Here is a 20,604-nt window from a genome sequence, read left to right on the forward strand (position 1 = left end):
TAGAAAAAGGACTGGTTAATAATAGGCCTTGAGACAGCTCACTGCGGAGCAGCACATCGACAGGAGGGACAGTGGGGAGGTGGCGGTGTGCCCTTTTCACCGTGGACTGGCAGTAAATGTGCAAGGGAATAATCACAGTCTAGCTCGGGTTGTTATTGCTACCTGCATATTCGCCAAGCCCAACACGAACAGTGAACAATGATGAGCTTATTCTCAAAAGTCTCCAGCGAGTGTTAAGATAACTTTTTACGCTGTGCTTTGAGGATGTGGTTTACATTTTTTGGAAGGACTGCATTTAGCTCTCTGAAATTAAGAACAAACTTTGAGTGAAGAAGTTTTAGGCAGTGGTGGAATGTAACTAGGTACATTTGCTAAAGTAATATATTTATGTACAAATTTCAGGTACTTGTACTCTACTTGATTCCGTTCTTTTCATTAGAATTTAAACTCCTACTCTACTACATTTCAGAGGCAAATGTACTTTGTACTTCACTACATTAATCAGAAAGCTCTAGTTACTTTTCATATTATGATTTTTCAAAAAATAAAACATAAAGTGCATAAGATATGTTTTGTTACTAATTAAACTACATAATAGTTTCTAGAAGTACAGATAAAATTATTTTTTTCAAATAATCACTTATGTGATTGACAGAAAATTAAATGGCAGCTATTTTGATTAACATTCATGTCTTTTTATTATTTTATTTTTTTCTGAATTGGGCACTCTGGCAACTATTTTAAAAAACAAAGTTTTTTTTTAAAAAAAAATAGTTTGGGTTTTTTCCTGAGTGTTTTGCATTTTTTTCTGAATTGAATACTTAGGAGGCTTATTTAATAAACAACTCAGTCATTTTCTTTCTTTGAATAGGGTACTTTTCCTTTTCATTCTTGACGTAAATTTTCCTGATTACTTTTATTTAGATAACATTTTTAATGCAGGCCTTTTAACTTTAACCTAGTATTTTCACAGATTGGTGTTAGTACTTTTAATTAAGTAAAGAAACTGAATTCTTCCTCCACCACTGGTTATAGGTCCATATGAATAACAATTACCTATTAACCCCCCTCCCCCCTCTTTTTGCCCTCTGTGAAAGCAGCAAACAGGAAAGGTGGGTACTGTCACTGTTACGTCAGTCACAAGTTCATCTCCCACCACCCAAGTCCCTTTCATCTGTGTTGTGAAATTGTTGGTATTCATCAGCACTTCAGGGTTACAGGGTCAGCTTCCTCTCAGCTCTAGCCCAGAAAAAAATCCAGTCAAATAGAAATAAAAGGAAATCTTTAATCTGATTTGTTCCATTTTACAAGACATGAGAAGCAGCTGACTTTGCAGCCTTTGATAGCGGGGGTCAAAGGAACCCCCAGGTCACGTCCGTGTACCCGTGCATGTTCCACATCTAGTGCCAGTGTTCCTCCTCAGATCGTCCTGTCTGCCGTGGTTTGTCTCCGTGCTGTGTTTCATTATCCAGCCAGTGTCAGCTCGCCCCTTCAGGATTGGCCCCATCTGAATATGCCAAGGCATCACCTGCTGCTGAATGGGCCATTGTGAAGTAAATGCCAGACGGGGAAACTGCTGAAAAAGAAATGTTCCCATCTTTTAAGCTGACATTTTCCACCGAGACCCATTCCTCCACTTTTAGCCTTTTTTTTCCCTCTCCCTGCTTCCTCGTGGCAGGAGTCTCAACAAAGGGCCCTGTTCTACCCTCATTAAACGCACCCTGTACTGCACACACACTCATACGCTCACACTGTGTGTAAGTGTGTGTACTTACATTCTCACACGTCTTAACCCTCACTTTTAGCCTGAGATGAATAACCCCATTGAGATTGCTGCCATGTTTACTTTAGCCCAGCACTAAAGTGTGATGTAGATTGGCATCTGATTGGGTCAGAGGGAGAGATGAGGGGTGTGGAGAACAGATCGCAGATGCCCGAGCCCTCCACCGCCTCCCCCCGGCCCGGCCCAGCCTCAGCAGTGATCTATGGGAAAACCGGATACGGTCTGGCTCAGCTCTCGGCTGGAGAGGAAAAGATGCTTGTCATAGATTAGCCGTCACGCTGCTAGCATTAGCTTAAGCCCCTGCAGCGTAAGATAACAGGTGGCGGTGAGGCCCAAGCCCTGGCGACTGAGGTGGACCGGGTTAAGGCTGTGTGTGCACCACCGGCTTTATGTATTCTCACCACGCCTGGCTTCAACAGAAGGCCCTGCTCCTGCCTAAAACCCACGCTCGCCATTTGCAAATGGAGTGCAATGAGATGTGAAATTTCCACAGGGCGCCCTGATGCTTCCTTCCGCCCATTTCCATTTGCAGTCAGAAGGCTTGCGAGTCTGCAGCTGTATCTGTGCGAGTGTGTGTAGTTGTGAAAGTGAGGTGGGAAAGCGTACATCTGTGTGCCTGTTTGTGTGCGTATGTCAACAGATGCTGGCTGTCTGAACGCTAGAATACAGGCAGGCTGCGTTTTCTGTTCCTCTCTCTGCCTGCTGGACAAAGCCACGGTCGACTGAGCCGAACCAGGCCGGAGCCGCGCCGTTCTGCGCTGTGCTAGACTCAGCTAGGCCGAGCCTGGCAGCACAGGTGCTGCAGAACTGGTCTAATTACCCAGTGTTGTGCCACCCAGCTGATGAGCTAATTACAGCATCCGCCTGTTTTCCTCTCAATCTGGAAAGCCAGTAAACACAATGTGTTGTTAGCACACACACAGCAGCAAAAATCACACATTTAAATCTTTGCTACACTCAAACACACACGCTCATGTACACATACCCACACAGCAGCTGTCACCTATCCAGCAGCAAACAAACCCAACCTAGCCCACTCCAGGAAAATGATGGCATTTCTTCAAACACATTAAACTCCAGTTGGCAAACTAATGGGGGTAATGCCCTGGTACCTAGTGTCTCTTGAATTGCCGGTCCTCAGAACTAGTTTGGAGAACCCTTAACTATGTCATTAACCTCATCAGGAGTGCAGTGCAGTTAAAATGTGTGTTTCCTTCAGTCTGATACAGAGGAAAAATGTATGTCATTTAATCATCCTGTCATTTCCACTTGCAGTTAGTTTGAGGAATTAATGGCTAAGTTAGAGCTCTTGTATCAATCATGTAGGCAGTCTAGGCATGATGTTATTAACGCCCTACTGTCTGTTTCTGCCACCTCAGGAAGCGGGCGTCACCCCTACCCAAAGACGAGCACTCAGGTGGGGTGAAGGATTCCCTGCTGGCCAACTCCTCCGACCCCGTGGAGATGAGAAGACTCAACTATCAGACTCCAGGTAAGAAACGACATCCATGTAGCCTCATATGGTCAAGTTGGCTCTGCTTTTCCGCAGCAACTGTCCTAAAATGAACTTGTGTTTTTAAGTCATATTGGACGACAGGTAGAGATGGAAAGATTCCCTTGTTGACAACTTGATGGATGTATTATAACAGTTGTGTGAGGGCTGAATAATAGACTGTATATGATTATGGACGATGCATCTTCACGTAACCCCACCGTGCAAAAATGAAGCTCAAATATTCTGGAGATGGCTGCTGCCATCTTGCACTGGTGCAAAGCATCCTCATAAAATACTGTGCAATGACAATACATCACCATATCCATCGTAATTTGACTTGGATGTTGACATGAACGTACAAGTCGGACACTAGGATTCATGATAACTTCTGTCATGGCTGGGTAATATATTGATATTATACTGATATCATCAGACTTTGGATATCGTGGTTTTAAAGGCTGCTTTACAGTAAAATGATGCAACTTTCTGAAACTACTAGACTGTTGTAGCTGTTTTATTATTTGCCTTTACCCATTAAGTAATTTTATCCCCATTGCTGATAATTATTTATCAGAAAACTCACTGTGTAAATATTTGTGAAAGCCCAAATAGTAAACCCTACAGGATTGTCACAATATTAATATCGAGGTATTTGTGAAAAATATCATGATATTTGATTTTCTCCAAATCGCTCAGCCCTAAATGTGATATGACATGAACAAGTTATCAACTTCCATTTGCTCTCATGGATCTTCTTGGTGATAAACTTAGATAAGGTTGCTGTAATGGGCAACGCTTATATAATTTGGGTGAATGCCTATACTATATATTAAGTGTGTGCATTTTAATCAGGCAGATTCAGTGAATTTTCTTTCATAAAAATGAATAAAAAGTGTGTCCTGCTTTGTGACTGAGGATTTGAAAGGGCTTCATTCCAAAAGGAAAATCCTCTCTGAAATTTATCAGATGATCCTATCTTCTACGCTGAAAGAAAAATATCTAAAGGTGACTCATACCTCTAATAGTGTTTCTTAATATCTTGTATTTTCAAGCTTTTATTTTTTCCTCAAATGGTAGATATTGCATTTTGGAATGATTTTTCTTTCTTTTCTCAACTAAACAGCCTTTCCAAAAGCAATCTACCTCTGCAGCGAACGCCTGCCTTCCTGTTCTCTTGATGGATCTCTTGTTTATTAGTGCTTTGTAGCAGGTGTTGCTGTATGAAATTCATGTGTCCTGCTTTATTTTGTGATTCATCCTCAGCCTGTAAATCTGACCAGTTCTCAAAAAAAGACAAATTGGTCAATAAGAGAAAATAAACAAATCATGCTCGCCATGATACCCAGCTCTGGACGCTATCAGTGGAGTCAGGCCGAGTGAATTTAGATTCCATCCACGCGCTGTGGTGAAGTGGGGTGGGGGGGTGTTGTGTCAGGGTGCCCGCCTCAGCATCAGCCTTCTTCCTTTTTTCCTCCTGATCTCCTACCTCCTCCCCCGTTCCTCGCTCCTCCTCCCTCCATGAGCTCCTTTCATTCTCCCTAGCCGTAATGAGTCCTGCTGCCTCTGATGTCAAGGTGAGGCAGGCGGATGGGAACAATGGAGCTGAGAGAAAATGTCAACCCCCGTGCACGCGCGATCGTGCACATTACTGTGTGTTTTCTGTGTGTGTGTATCCCTTCTCACGGGTTATTAAAGATCCCGTTCGCCATACACACCGATGCACACACACAGAAACACACACGCAGCCCCTTTGAACCCCTGCAGAGGAATTAAGCAGTGCTGCTGCTCTAAAAGAGCCCTGTCCTCCCGTCCTCCCACTCCACCTCTTTCCTCTTTTGTCTTCCATTTCCCCCTGTAGGGTAATCTCTCACTCTTTTTCTTTCATTCACACTCTGCCCCCCCCCCCCCTCTCTCTCTCTCTCTCTCCCTGTATGTCAACATTTCTCTCCTTCTTTCTCTCTCCACCTTGCTGTTTTCCTTCAAGACTGGTGATTATCAAAAATCACCAAGGCTGCATCTCGCTGTCGAAAAACGTGTGAAGTTCCAAGGTTGAGCTGAGCGAATATTGAACAGTCCATTCCTCTCTCCTTTAGCTCTTTTTCTCTCTCTTTGATTCCCCCGCAGCAGGTGATCATTCCTGCTCTGATTTGATTGTTGTTAAGTGGTTTGGCCGATTGCAGCTCATGTTTCCAGCATGTTGGTTTGTGAAACAGACCTCGGCTGCACCTTTCAGCACTTCAGGAGCGGGCGTGTGGCTCTATGAGTAACTGACCTGGTTTATCCTTGGCAGACCTGGTTCTGATAGTATTTGCAAATACACTTCAGAGTAAGTGTGGTGCCATTTAAGTAGGACTGCAATTTACCATTAAGTAGTCACAGTGGAGTATTTTAATGTGCAATTAGGGGATATAAACAAAATTTCAGGTGCACTCGCTTTTTTTTACGTACCTAAAGTGGCTTAGATCATCTGGTAAAGACAACTTGTTTACAACCTGTCTGATCATCTGACCACTGGCATGCCATATGTTTCCAGATCTCAGTAACCACCTCAACCCTTTGAAACCTGGATCAACATTGGTTTTGTTGTGTTGCATTCAGATGCCTTTCACAAGGTTTTTGACCCTTTGAAACCTGAGCAAATTGTTTTTTTGTTCTTTTTTTTTCAAGTTGATTTTTTTGGGCCTTTTATGGGCTTATTTCAACAGGATAGCTTAAGCCTGAAAGGTGGAGAGAGAGGGGAAGACATGCAGCAAACGGCTGCAGGTTGAAGTCAAACCTGCAGCTGCTGCGGTAAGAACACAACCTTTGTAAATTGGGGCCTCAGCTCTACCAGGTGAGCTACTGGACAGCCCGAGCAAATTGGTTATAGATTTTTTGTACAGGCAATGACCAGCTCGGCAAGAAAAGTACAACTAATTGCAAAAAATAGTTAAAGGTAACAAGAACATTACCTGTAAGTTACTTTTTTTTAAAAAAGAAGAGAAAATAAGAAAACTATCCAAAAAATAAAATAAAATAACTCAATATTAAAATTTATGTTACAGAAAAAAGAATTATTTATTTTCACTTATTTTCTGGTAATTTCTCATTCTGAAACTATATTTATAATCTTAAGAATTTTATATTTAATATTATGTTACAAAAATGTATGATAATATAAAATACGTTTTTAAAAAGCAGCACTTTTTAGGCTATTTTGTTTTTGTTTTTTACCTTTTCTTTTCCCCCTTATTTTGATGTGATTTTCTTGTTTTGCTTTCTTTTTTTTTTAAACTAATTTTATGTTGGGCCATGTCTTGTTACTTATTGCCTGTGTTTTTGAAAGAAATCTAACCAATTTGCTCAGGTCTCAAAGGGTTAAGGATTATAATGTTGTCATAACCACAACAAAGTGAGGCTTTTTCTTTAACTCTGAACTTGTAGAGGCCTGAACTCAGTAGTGCAGTTCACACTGAGCAGTCACAGGGGAGTGTTTTAAAGTCAGGCTTTGTATGCACTTCTGTTTAACAGCCTGAACTACACTACTTGAATTGTCCTGAGAGGGCAAACACCACCCGCTGCACACTCCAACTAGCTTCAAAGGTTATTTGCAGATACTGTTTGGCCCTGGTCTGATCCTGAGCCATCCCCATTGATTGAGTGTTCTTCTTCCTCCCTCCTTCACTCTCCTCTCTCCACAGGTCCCAGCTCTCATCGCTGCCCCAACACTCCAAGTTAGTCTTGCTCTCTCACCTACTGTGTATTTCCCACACATGCAGTCTCTCCTCCGCCCTCACTCGCTCCTGATCCCATTCTCCCCCCGTTGCAATCCCCGACAGACATCACATCCCCCACAAGCTTGTAGCCTCTGGCACTTTGAGGATGCAGCAACGTCCTCTCTTGGCTGTGAACCTCCCACAACACCTTTTTGGTGCGGAAGCAGGGGACTAGATGTTTTCATGGATAGTTGAGCAGTGCGGACAGTTGCTCTTGCCGTGCATTAGCCTTGTTATCTATGGCTTCACTCTCCATTTACCCAACAACATGGCTGTAAAAGACCTGGGTGAACACGCATAAACACATACACACTGATGTTAATGTGCTCATAGGTCCCTCGGTGTGATAGTATTAAATTAGTGTAATTGGTCAGGTCTCATCTTGTGCAGTGGCCATAGTTACCAGCCATTAGCCATTAGCATTACAGCAGTAATGAGCTTGCAGCAGTCGCTCATCTGAAAGCATGACCCATGACCTTACAGATGCAGCCAAACACACTAATGTTAATATACGTACCTTTTCAAAGTGTCTCTCTGATCTCTGTGTGACTTAAAGGCTGTAAGGTTAATGATGCACCGTGTATAACTTAAGAGCCTCTTCATGCGTTGCATACAGTTAACTTTTAACACATAAGGCAAGTTCCCAGCAATCCGTTTAAGCGCAGAGCCTTGCCAAGTTCAGAGGCACAGGGGGAATTTGTGTCGGTAGATTAGCAATAAATCATCCAATAACTCGGCGATGAGAAATCTAGAGAGCGGCAGGGGGGTTGTTTGAAATTAATCCAGCCCAAGCGCTCCAGGCTGGGCCGAAAGATAGTCTATTGTAGGGAAAGAGATTTTCAAAGAAATGAGTTTTGGCTGGTGACCAGTCAGTTTTTTTTCTTCTTCTGCGGGAAGTGACAGTGTGACCGATTTGTAGAGACTTGTGGGTTCTTGCTCTGATCCCACCTCTGCCACCAATTGAGCGTCGTGGAGTCAGAGCGATGTCTGCCTCCTGCTTCCCTCCAGGAGCATGCTCACCCAGTCACTCATGTGCATCGCCGTGCCAGTCCCACCTCTGTCCTCCTCACTTAGCATGACGATGTCACCAAATGTCACCAAATGTCACCAGCCTGTTTCAACTTGTGCGCTCTCTCTCCTCTCTCTCTCTTCATGCATTGTTGAACAAAGTGCACTCTCCTCACCGTTACACAGCCACCTCATGGTCCCACTGGCAGCCTCACTCACCCTGTGGTCCAACCAGTCTTTGTGTAAGTCGATGTGCAGGTCTCATGTAGGAACACCTTGATCTCACTCTTCTCTCCCCTTCCTCTTCCTCTCTCAGGAATGAGGGAACACCCACCCATTCCTGTCGTCGACCTGGCTGACCACATCGAGCGACTCAAGGCCAACGACGGCCTACGCTTTTCTCAAGAGTATGAGGTAAGAGCTGTGAACTAATACTATATCAGTGTTTCCCTCTCTTTCAAGCATATAATTGCATTTCTTTGTCATCGTGTCTGGGAGGAAGTTTTGTGTTTATGCCTCTTTGATCCCATATGCATGTATTCTAATGGATTATGGAAGACTTCTTTCACAGACATTCTTCAGTCATTTTTACAACTCTATTACCAATCCCACCAGGAAACCAACACTTACATTTAATGCTGCGAGATGCTTTTCCACAAAACTAGCAGGTGGCGAGTTGCTTAAGCAATCTGTGTGCGTCTTGATGTTTCCCCGAAGAATGTTATTTTGCAGGCGGTCTCCCCGATGCAACTCGGTGAGGGATTATCTCTTGTCAGTGTTCTTCCTCCAAAAAAAAAAAAAAAAAAAAAAAGAGAGAGAACGAATTTGCATTTAAAGTGGCACATAGTTGGTTTGGGGACGTAGCGAGGCCAGATCAAGAGGAGAGGCATCCTTGAATACAGAAAAACAAGAGCTGTCTTTTATTTATTTGTTCTGAATGTTCGATCTGTTTTGTCTAATCAGCTCTATTCCTCACATTGATGGATTCAACAAGGCTGTTGGAAGGATTGCAGATCTTTTTTTTCTTTGGCTTATTTTTACCTTCACCTTAAAAGTTGTGATTGCCTCTGTCTGTTTGTGTCTGACCAGCATGTGTTGCTACAGCCTGGAATTTGTTGTGCAATTTCACACTCCCGAGAGAAACAGCTCATTTATTTTGATGACCTCATGACCTTTCCCTGAGCATCACCACAAGCCCAAACTTTATAACAGTTCTGTTATCTGCCCTGTCCAGTGTTTACTGGGAAAATCACATCTATTTGATAAACTTACATAACAGCTTGCCTCTACCATCTACCCAGCAGCATTGCCCGCATAAAAAAAGTCATTTTATGGCACTTATATTAACATCCAGCATTTAAATATTTGGTCTTGCATTAGTAAGCTGAATCCCTGAATATATTCAGATTTCATACATGAATTTTCTCAGTTTTAGTATTCCTAGCTGAAAGTAATGCATTCTAATGTAACAGCCGTGCAATAAATCCTACAATCAGGAGGGTTATAGTGCCAGGGTTTTTGTTGAAACTGTTGTATGGTGGTGTTTATTCAACTTCATGGTCATTTTAGAGGATGTAGTTTGTTTCACGGCTTAATAGTATTCCCTTATACCTTCAGGTATTTCTAATATTCTGTCCATCCCCTTTATATCAGTGAGGGTGGACTAATACAAATACAAAAGTCTAGTTTTGCATGAAATCTGTTCGAAAGAGCCTTTTTAGTGGAGCAGCGTGTAGGATTTAGTGGCATCTTACAGTGAAGGTTGCAGGTTGCAACCAACTGAAACATCTTCTATGTGCAAAATGTGAATTTCTTGGTTAGGATTCTTTCAGTGTTCATTGTTCAGGATGCTTTTACTGGGAGCCGAATTGCCCGCAGAGGTCTCTTCCTTCTCAAAACAAACTGACTCAGTGATTTAAACCGTTAAAAACACTGAATAAAGCAGTTTCACGTTAAACAAATAGTGTTTCTCCTGTACTGTTATGCTTGTCACAGACAGGCCGCAAGCCCAGCACCTGCTAATCTGTGCTCACATTTTCTCTATGATATTTCAGAATCCAGATGTTTAGAGTTTTTTTTACCAGGAGCCAAATTATCTGCAGGTCTCCTCCTCTCCAAAACAAACATACTTGATGGTTTAACCAGTGAAAACAGTGTATGAAGTATTTTTACAATAAAAACATTTTTTTTTTTTAATGCTGTTTGACTTATCCCAGAGGTGCTGCTTACTACAATGGCTGACACAAAAACACTAATGACCCTATCAAGAGCAACATTTAGTTGTCCATTCTTAGCTACTGTAGAAACATGGCAGACTCTGTGGAAAAGGACCTGCTCCCTATTTTGATATATACAGCTCATTCTAAGGTAACGAAAAAATAATTCTTATTTTCAGATGATTATAAATAAAAGAAAACGTAGTAATTATATTACATTTCTGCCAATATACCCCCCTAAATCCTACACACTGGACCTTTAAAATAGGACAGAATATACATTCATTATTTGTATGCATGCAAAGATGCACACAGCATACAGATTTTTTATGTGATTCACCACGAAATTAACAGCTTACTGGGGAGATAATTAGGCGTTGGTAAAATCTGCACTCAATTAAGTGCTTTCTTGTGTTGCTCACTGCCCCTCCAGCACATCACCCTTTCGGCCTGTTGAGTTAGTGTAAACGAATCAAGCCAGGGAAGTGGTTTGTATAACTGCAGGCAACCAGCCCGACCCCATTCCCTCTCTGCACCAGTCATTCCAAGCCAGGGAAGACCCCCTCCATGGCCCGGCAGATGGCCGACCATCTCTGTGCCAGCCAAGCCGCTGTGGCAGAGCTCACGGCGCTTTGTCACAGTCACGTTCGCCGGCTGCTCCCGTTGCGCCTTACCCCAAGGCGCAGAATTTGTAGAGGCTTCACCACTTCCTCTCCCTGATGTTTCTTTCGGGCGGCCTGACACTTCCTCTACCACCAACTCTGGTCCACATCACACTGAGCAATGAGCACTCTGGGTAATGAGCAGAATTTGACATGCTGCAGCTTCCCCTGACAGTCTTTTTATCCCAGGAAGCAATATCACGCTGCAGTCGTCATATAGCATCATTATGTTCATCTGAAAGCATTTCCAGTGTGTCAGCGAGAATACCTTTGGCGTTTGCTTCTCACCTTCTTTCTACCATCTCTACCTAGGACTTACTTGTTTGCTAGTTGTCATCAGTCTAGTGTGCCTGCTGTGTTCACTGAGCTCTCAAATGGATATGACATATTTTGACTGCAAATGAAATCTTTCTCTACGTACTGGCGGGCACGGACAGAGAAATTGGCAGTGCTGAGCTCATCAGCACCAGTAGGCCTATACCCACATGACTCTTAGTGCTGAGCAATTTGGAGCTGTAGTGGAAGAGTTCTTGCATATGAGCACTCCACATTTTTCATATCTTGCTCAGAAACATACAGCATGTACATGGCTCTCTATGGAAAAATAATAATAGTCTAAAATAGTTTGTATAAACATTGTTGCCATATATTTATTTTTTCTATTTTGATGTCACTTAATTCCACAGGACAAGATAGTAAGAGCTAGAAAATTACTGTTACAGGACAGCAATTGAACGCTAGTTTGCACCTGAGATTTTCAAATTAACTGACAGTATGCTGATAGTTATAGTAAGCAAACACCTGCCTCGTGTAGCTTTGGACCCCAGACATCAGGACTACACTGCAAAATACTATTTTGCTCAACACTTTATTTTTAACCCATTCAGATCCCCTGTCCATTCGACTCGACATAACTTGTCTAGGAAGTCTAGATCTATTATTAGTGTCATCTGACTTGACCCAAAGGCACAAACTTATTTGATTAGATGTCTGTAAGCCAATCACAGAGGTACGCATCATCTAAAGTGGACTGCAGTCAAACCACACCCCCTTTTCAACAAGCGTGACTTACAGTGAGGAAAGGAGGAAGCGCAAGACACGTCTTAGTCTATATATCAAATTGATATAGTACATAATTTGTGTTTAAATAGTTTAAAGTAAAAATGTGTATTACTTATACATGTCAAAATATCATGGAAGATTTATAGCTTTTACTCTTTTTTTCAAAAATATCTGGATCTGACTGTCACCGGAAAATGAAAAGGGGAACTACCGTTTAAACAGGGAAATACTGTTTTGATGAGATTTTCTAATGATAAAAACAGTTTATAATGCATCTTATTGATTGTTTTCACACAATATTAATCCATGGAGGTTTTCCATATAGTATTTTCAGGAGATACTTCAGAAATTGAGGATATTTTGAGTCATAATGACAAAAACAACTAACAGCATCTATTTAATGTGTTTTAAAACATCACTTTATTCATTGATATGAGTCAATTATTCATGAAAAATAAATAATCTGACTTTTTTTTTTTTTTTTAAAAAAAGTCTGTAAAGTCTGTAAAAATCATTTGTTGTCTATTATTGTCTTTATTTTTAGGATGCATTCAGATTCTCCATAAATTGGAATGAACAGAAAAAACACATACAAAACATCCCAATCCCCCAAACTTTGCTAATGATTGATTATTGCATTTATAGTAAAAATCTACTTTGCAGTATTTTTTTGTGCATGTGTGTCTGTTTGGGGGAAAAAATGGGTTCTGAAGGGGTTAATCTCGACTCTCTCCAGGCCTCACCTTGTGCCCTTCATTATATGCATTATCCAATAATTATTATCCTAACGTTGGAGCTGTCAAGATTTGACCAAAGACAACCTCAGATAATTGAATTACGTAGTCCTACTGCCACGTTAAGCAAGTGAAGGAATTTCAAAGGTGTCGTTTTGACACTACTGCTGGATTTGCGAGGCGAAAGGTCTGGGGAATTAGTGGACATGGTTCCGGTGTGAGCTGAGGGAGGATCGATTCAGAATAACAAGAGACTCTGTGACATTATCGAGCAGAGGGATGGGAGGCCGTCACATATCTCCCCAGATCAATATGTATGCAGTCTACTGTCGTCTTAGCCCCGAGAGACAAATGACGTAAGAAAGAAAGGGTTAGAAACGGGCACAGGGTGAAATAAAAATACAAGAAAGGAAAGGGCAACAGAAACAGAAGATGAGAAAAGAAACAAAGAAGGATGATGAGAAGTATAATGGTTACCGCAAGAAGTCATGCATGTGACTTCTCATTATTTGCTAATTCAATAGGTTCATCCTAAAGGGAAAGGATGAGTGTTTGTGGTTGGCTGCAAGCTTCAGCAAAACCCTTACTCATTTCCCATCCGACTAAAACGAACATTTGGTCGTGTTGGCTCTTTTGGCTCAATCCATGGACAATTTTTGGTTTATGTTGATTTAAATCACCAAAACAGTTTATATTTCCGCCTCATTGACATTCAAGGCATCAGATTTCTTGCAAAAAATCAACCTGGCAATGCAACAACAGAAGCTGCAGAGGCGTCTGCAATATGGCACTTTGTGCAGACTCAAGCTATCAGTTAACAATCTCCTACATTGTATAAAACAAACCACTTACCTGTAGAGCTCCACTGTGGATTTCCAGGAGGCATCATGTTGGTATATGTTCCATTTAAAGGCTTTTTTGTCCATACTGTGATGCGGTTGAACGGGTGACAGTTTATCCGTGTAGCACTCAAGAGCCTCTTTTTGTGCTTCTGTTTTCTTTTCCTTCTGTCTGCTCACTCTTCCCTCCATCTTTCGGTCTCATTTCTCTCCTGCCCTCTCTCACAGTCCATTGATCCAGGCCAGCAGTTTACCTGGGAGAACTCCAACATGGAAGTCAACAAGCCAAAGAATCGCTATGCAAACGTCATTGCCTATGACCACTCCAGAGTGGTGCTCACCTCTGTTGATGGTAAGAGCTCATGTAACCACTCAACCCCTCAGATAGCCATTGAGAGAGGCAGCCATCAATTGAGACCTCGTTCACAAGTATGGCAGACATTTTGTACGCCTGCAGCTGCGGCTTTAAAAAGCCCCACAAAGCACATGTACCCTTTTTGCTTCGATATAGTGTTGATCATAAAGTACCATGCATCTCAAGTGATTTATCATGCATAAGCAGGAATAAAAAGCAATGCCTGACCAAACTTACTCAGTGCAGAGGTCTGCTGTACAGGCTGGCAGTCTAAAGAGGCACTCTGATTATGGTTAAAAATCCTTTATTCACACGTGGATAGACTGACAGTCTTCATCAGGGTATAAAATGCATTGGAACAGGGTTGTCAATTTAAAACTCATCAAGAGATCACGTGAGAGTGCCAGCCCATACCATGGGATCTCTGCACTGAGAAAGCTTGGACAGTTGCTGCTCTTTATTCTTCCATGGTTGTTTCCCCTAACCTAAACCCTTTACAACCTCGTTCAACATCAGTGTTCTTGTGCTGCAATCAGGCGCCTCTCACAAGCTGTTTTATCCTTTAGATCCCGAGGCAAATTGGTTTGATTTCTTTCAAAAACACGGTGGAAAAGCATTGACCAAAGTGGCAAGAAGTGTCCTACAAATCGCAAAAAAATAGTAAAAGGTGATAAAGAAAATGACCTGGCAATTTGTTTTTAAAAAGGAGAGAGAATTATTAGAAAGTTTTCAAAAGCTGGGAAAAAAATGTCCAGAATGCTTATTCATAATCATTATGTATATTCAAAATCATGTTACACTTCTGCTTTTTTTAGGGTCATTTATGTTTGTTTTTGTTTTTTTTACTTTGCCGTGTTATTGCTTATATTCAGGTAATTTTCTTCTACTACCTCATTTACTACATCACAATGAAATCAGTTAAGTTCAGTTATGGCTTTTGGTTTTTGTGTGCCATCCCAAGATTTTCAATGGCCCCAATTGGCCCCTGCAATTAAACATGTCTGGGGCGCCACTGTCCAAGCAACCTTAATAAATCAAATAAAATACAGTGCATAATGTATCAGCTGCATCCTTACACGCCGTCTTGTTTTTGTCTCAGCCGTTCCAGGCAGCGACTACATCAATGCCAACTACATTGACGGCTACAGGAAGCAGAATGCCTACATCGCCACACAGGGGCCACTGCCAGAGACACTGAGCGACTTCTGGAGGATGGTGTGGGAGCAAAGATCCAACACCATCGTCATGATGACCAGACTGGAGGAGAAGTCACGGGTAAGGAGAGGCGGAGTCATTTATAAAACACTGACAGTCATTGACTCTATTGCCTAATAGTTAATTCTTTATTACATATTAATTTATTTACACGAGCACACTTTAAAATTTAATGAAATAAATGATATAATTTATTAATAATACATAACACGTGAGCTCAGTCACTATAAATTATTTAATTGTGAATCCTCTTGTGAATCTATCAGAGTAGAAATGTACATTCAGTTTAGGAAATGTAGCAAAGTAAAAGTGAAAGTTGACAGAACTATAAAAAAATCGTACTTTAAGTACAGATACTCAAAAGAAAAATGTAACACAATATTACATCGTTATATTACACCACTTTATATAAGTAAATAAAGAAGCCAGTGATAAATGTGCCTTGGAAATATCATCAAAATGCATTTGCATGCAATTTATGGTAGAATGTATGAATAATGTCACTTTTTATATACCACACCCTTTACTACTACCTAGTTAGGAAATCAACCAACAAGTGGCGTCTGAATTTGGAGAGTTTCAACACTACGAGGAAACCAAATGACTGTCTAGTAAACTTAAGGTCATTGAAGATAGTAATATGACGTACCAGACAGTCTGGTATGTGGCCTGAAATGGAGTTTCCTGACACTTTATATCTATATGTTGATGTAGTTCAACACTGGGGGAAGTACACCCAACAAAGCTTGAAGGCATATAGACACCGGGTCTTACTTTAAAGTGGGATTTGTCAGCCTGATCAAAGTCACAAGCACTTCAAAGGATATTTTGGTTGTCTGTGGACAGTATCGCTTCATGTTGCTTCTCTGCTCCTGAGTCTTCAGCAATCTCTAAAAACTTCATGAATTCCTTTTAAATCTGTTTGTGAAGTAAAATTGCACAACAGCTTTTTATTTATTTATTTTTTTTTACCATTTCCCATTTTCCCTCCTGCTGTTTGCTTGGCTCTTATGGGGGAGTTACCATAGCAACTTTGCATATGATGACAACACTTGCATACGCCTCTACTAAAAATAAGAAAATAATAAAATAGTAAAATTCTGAACATGTTCACAGTAGGTAAATTTAGATTTTCATCATCATGCAAATTCTATTTCATTTCATTATTTAGAAACTTCTCTGTGAGTTCAGCACTTGATTGCTACATATTTATTTTTGCAACTCCTTGCAAGGGTTTCATAGACAACGAGTGTCTCATTTGTGTTTGCACTCTCTGAATTTGGCTCTCGAAAAGCCTCGGCACTATAATGAAAACTCTGAAGTTGGAGTTAAGAGGATTGTCACCCCAACAACACCCGTGTGCTCCTTAAAATACATTCAGGCTAATAAAAATGAAAAAAAGGAGCACATGGGCAACTTGAGATTCAAAATTCGGGATGGGTTTATTTAATTACCGTCACAAAATCATGCTCATGAATTCCTTGGAGGAAATAAATCAGTGTGGAGCCCTGCCAGTATGTGGTGCTTTATTAGCAAGTGCATTCGGTGCCCTAATGAAAGAGAGTCCCCAGACTAAGAACTGGAAGTAACAGGGATTGTAAATGAAAGAGTTCATTTCCAAAATCCTACACATTGATTTTTTTTAGTCGGTGGGGTGGGAAGGAAATCATTACATGAGGCTCAGTTCATTATTCAGTATCTATATTGAGTCTGTAAAAAAGCAATCGTTTTGTCAAGTAAAGACACAAATTAGTTTCCATCCCTCAAAATGTACCATCATCTGTTTTAATTTCAAGCTATCGATGCAATCAATCATTTAGGCAAATTGTGGGCACACTATGGCTTTTTGGAACAGAGCTCATTTATTTGTACCTTGGAGAATATCTGCAGCGCGGATATGCTTGATAAGATGATTTTTATTTCAGTTGATCTCAGCCAGGATATACTCATCCTCAGAAAATACCTCCCCATATATATTTAGTGTGTCTGAGTGGCATTTTCAGAGCTCTGTGATAGAGGAACATGCGCTCCTGCTTTGATCTCAGACTCACAGACGCACATACGTACACAGGGAAAGAATCACCACAACACAGCATAAGGAACTTAAAGAGAAATCAAACAGCCTCTCAGCCTGTCCCCACCTCCTACACACATTTGAGAATCAATTGGCTTGCCAACACTATGGAGAGATGCGGAGAATCAAACTTCCACCGATGGGGGTGGGAACAGCTTTTGCCCACATGTCAGCGTACCTTGAAATCTTCAGTATAACATCATAAAACGATTTGGAGCTAGAATTTCCAATCCAGCACAGGATGTTTAATCACTCTAAAAAGAGCATGTATTTATCTGCATTGCTGACATTTATACTATTAAAAGAATTTTTCATACACAGTAAATATTAATGTGTTAACAATTCGAAAAATATTTTTTCTGTGTTTATTATTCTTTGAACGCTGGTGTTTATAAATCACAATTACAGCCTCCGCTATACAGAAAAGTACATTTTTAGTTAAAAGACAATTAGCATTATGTCTCCGATACTAATGTCTGTCGCAATTTTTAAATGACTTTTTCCCAAAAAAAACATTATGAAGCATTTAACTGTGAGTTTAATTGATTAAATTGTTTTTCCATCAGTCCCGAAAATTAAAATTACTCAATATGTGGAACTGTCTGAAAAAATTCTATCAGACTGCAATCTGCGTCAGACAAACAGCGTTTGCAAGTTGATAATTAACAGACATTTGATAGGACAAAACATAATAAAAAGCTCACTGTGCTATTTGTACTTATTAGACACATGGTATGCTACATTTTTTTAATACACTTTATTTTGCGTTTTCCATTCATAGATGTAGTTACAAAATTAACAAAAATAAATAAACAAATAAACAAAAACACTCATATCTGTACATGCTTAAAAAACAAAGTACTTTATAGAGTAGCAAAAGATAAAATGAAAATGATTGTCAATTGGCCGACAATGGAAAACAAGCACAATTTGAAATTCAATTCATTCATTGAACAATCAGGCATAAATTAGCCAATTATCACTGGTGTGGTGGCACTTAGATAAAGAGGTGAATTTGACTTTGATATTTAGAATAAAATAGAACTGAATTTTGCTAATTCCAGTTGTAGGTCTGTTTGTTGAATAAACTACAATGAAATGCATCTGGACTTCAGTATGGGTGTCTTTACATGCGTCACAGTTACGGGCCCACCATGCCTCTTACTGGCTTTTTTCATGGATAGTATTTCCACAGTTGTCTCACGGTATAAAGAAAGAGTACAACAGTGGGTAAAAGAGGTGCTGAGTGAAGCAATACACTGCATGCAGCTCTACAATTACATAAGATTTTGCTCATTTTTAAGAGTAAAACGATATATAAAAGTCATATTCACATGTTTGAGGTTGGGTGGCAATTATTCTATATGTTGAATGAATACATCCAAATAGAGGGCACATATATATGCATACTGAGTCAAACATAAAAATTCTTTTGTGTTTTACTGCTTTTATTTTGGTTAAAAAAAAAATGCACCTTGTTGATTTTCTTTGTAACAAAATGCTTAATTCAAGCTTTGTATCTATAAAGGGGAAACAAATTGTGTGAAACTTTTAAGAGACCAACAAACTGAATACCTGACTTTTTTTAATTTCAGAGAGGTCATCATCTCTCTGACCCACTGTATAAATGAAGAGGCTTTGTTGATTTCTAATAGAGAACAATGAGACTGCGGGCCAAGAGAGATGCAAATGCAGAGATGTTTTCCTTGATGAGCAGATAAATTCTCCTCTGACTTTGATTTTTGTTCTTTCTTTTTTCTCCTTTACATGAACACACATCCTCCATTTGTCTATGTCTTTCGCACACACACGCACACAGACACGCACACATATGGTGAGTGTGTTAATCTCCCACCACACAGCCAGACGGATGTCTCATGTCAAACAGAGCAGGAGCTTGACAAATATGATGAGATCCTTCAGCAGGCAAATTCCAGCTTCCTCTAGCACTATCATTACCAGTTAGTGAAACCCTCAAAGGTCAGGACTTGAAGTCAGACCAGAGGTATTACTCAGTTGTGTGCGCGTGTGGTTGTGTGTATATGTCTAGATAAGCGGTCTGTGTCCTCTGCAAAAGGCCAGGCGACGACATGTGAGAGGCAGGCTTCAAAGCAGAAGCAGATGATAGTGAAACCTGTGGTCTGTGTGTGTGCGTGTGTCTGCATATGTTTATGTGTGTGTGTGTGTGTGTGTTTGCGAGGGAGAATATGCCACCCAGTCTCAGTCAGCACAGAGATATTCATTACAGTGGTGACTGCTAATCCATATGTTTGTACTGCGAGCGGTTCCCCATCACTCAATTGAGTTTCTCCTGCAAGGTGTACCTCTGCCTCTGAATGGGAGCTGTCACCAGGGGAGGTGAAATGTGAGGGGGTGAATTTTAGCACATTTCGTTTTTGTCGATTTGTACCAGCTCGCCGAGACAGCCGAGGTGCTTCCAAATGTCATCTCGGTACTGCAGTATCAATATGATTAGCTTAGCCACGCCACATCTCTTCCTCTGCATGTTATCCAAATCAATAGCAGCAAGTCCTTGTCCCTGCAATCCTGACACTTTGCATTTGCTCCGTTTCTATATGCAAAAAGGGAGTTGAGCAGACTTGTAGAGACTCTGTGAAATGACAAACTTTACCCACACACTTCTAAAATTTTTTAAGCCATTATTCAGAGTGCCTGTGACCGATTGAAAATGGGTTCAGCCTCCTTCTTACAGCACATAGTAGGTGGAGGAAAATTGTTAAAGACTGTTTATCCAAACAAGATTTTAGTCTTGAAAACATCCACAGAGAATCAACTGAGCCTAGAAGCTAGAAGCAAGACCAATCAGAGGACTACGCCGGAGTGTTTAGATAATGATGTGACTCATCGCCTCTAGATACTTGCAGACCTTGTGAACAACTATTAAATTAGGTGTTAGAAAAATCAAATGAAGCATGATTGTGCAACTGCGTGGCCTATTTTTTGACTCCAAATTATTCTCAAGTAGTTTAGGAGGTATTTGCCCAACGTTTTTAGAACGGACGCCCTATTATTGTTTTAAAACCAGAGCCAAACTCCAGTTACAGCCAGACCAGTCTGATGAGGAAGGGTTCATGTGCATGTTTGACTGAAGAAGAAGTAAACCATTTTAAAAGAGCTTTTTTTTTCTAGTCTAATGCCAGTGGATCCATACCAAAGAGAGGGAGTAGAGTAATAACTGTGGCAAAGGCCAGTCTGTCATTTTCAAAGATACACAGAGTACCCAGTGCCAGTATTTGGAGGATTTTTAGCCTCATTCACAGTGAAGTTAGTTCTGTGCACATATGGAGCCAGGTGGCCGAACCTGCTGTCCAGCCACGACAGGCGAGGACAGGCTTTTAGATACATCTCCCTCCACAATGCAGTGTCCAATCATCACGAATGCGCC

At 40.8% G+C, this 20,604-nt stretch overlaps 1 protein-coding gene across 5 annotated transcripts in view; it reads left to right on the forward strand.

Annotated features, from left to right (window-relative positions):
* The window catches only part of LOC121951030 (receptor-type tyrosine-protein phosphatase F), a 214,120-nt gene that overhangs the window by 175,200 nt on the left and 18,316 nt on the right, over positions 1-20,604 (forward strand). For all 5 annotated transcript variants that reach the window (XM_042497199.1, XM_042497198.1, XM_042497202.1 and 2 more), the window contains 4 exons: positions 3,163-3,275; positions 8,358-8,455; positions 13,783-13,906; positions 15,009-15,184. In XM_042497199.1, coding sequence (XP_042353133.1) covers positions 3,163-3,275; positions 8,358-8,455; positions 13,783-13,906; positions 15,009-15,184 — 511 coding nt within the window. The remainder of the gene's footprint in view (positions 1-3,162; positions 3,276-8,357; positions 8,456-13,782; positions 13,907-15,008; positions 15,185-20,604) is intronic.

This window comes from Plectropomus leopardus, chromosome 12 (assembly GCF_008729295.1).
Source record: "Plectropomus leopardus isolate mb chromosome 12, YSFRI_Pleo_2.0, whole genome shotgun sequence".
Classification (NCBI taxonomy): Eukaryota; Metazoa; Chordata; class Actinopteri; order Perciformes; family Serranidae; genus Plectropomus; species Plectropomus leopardus.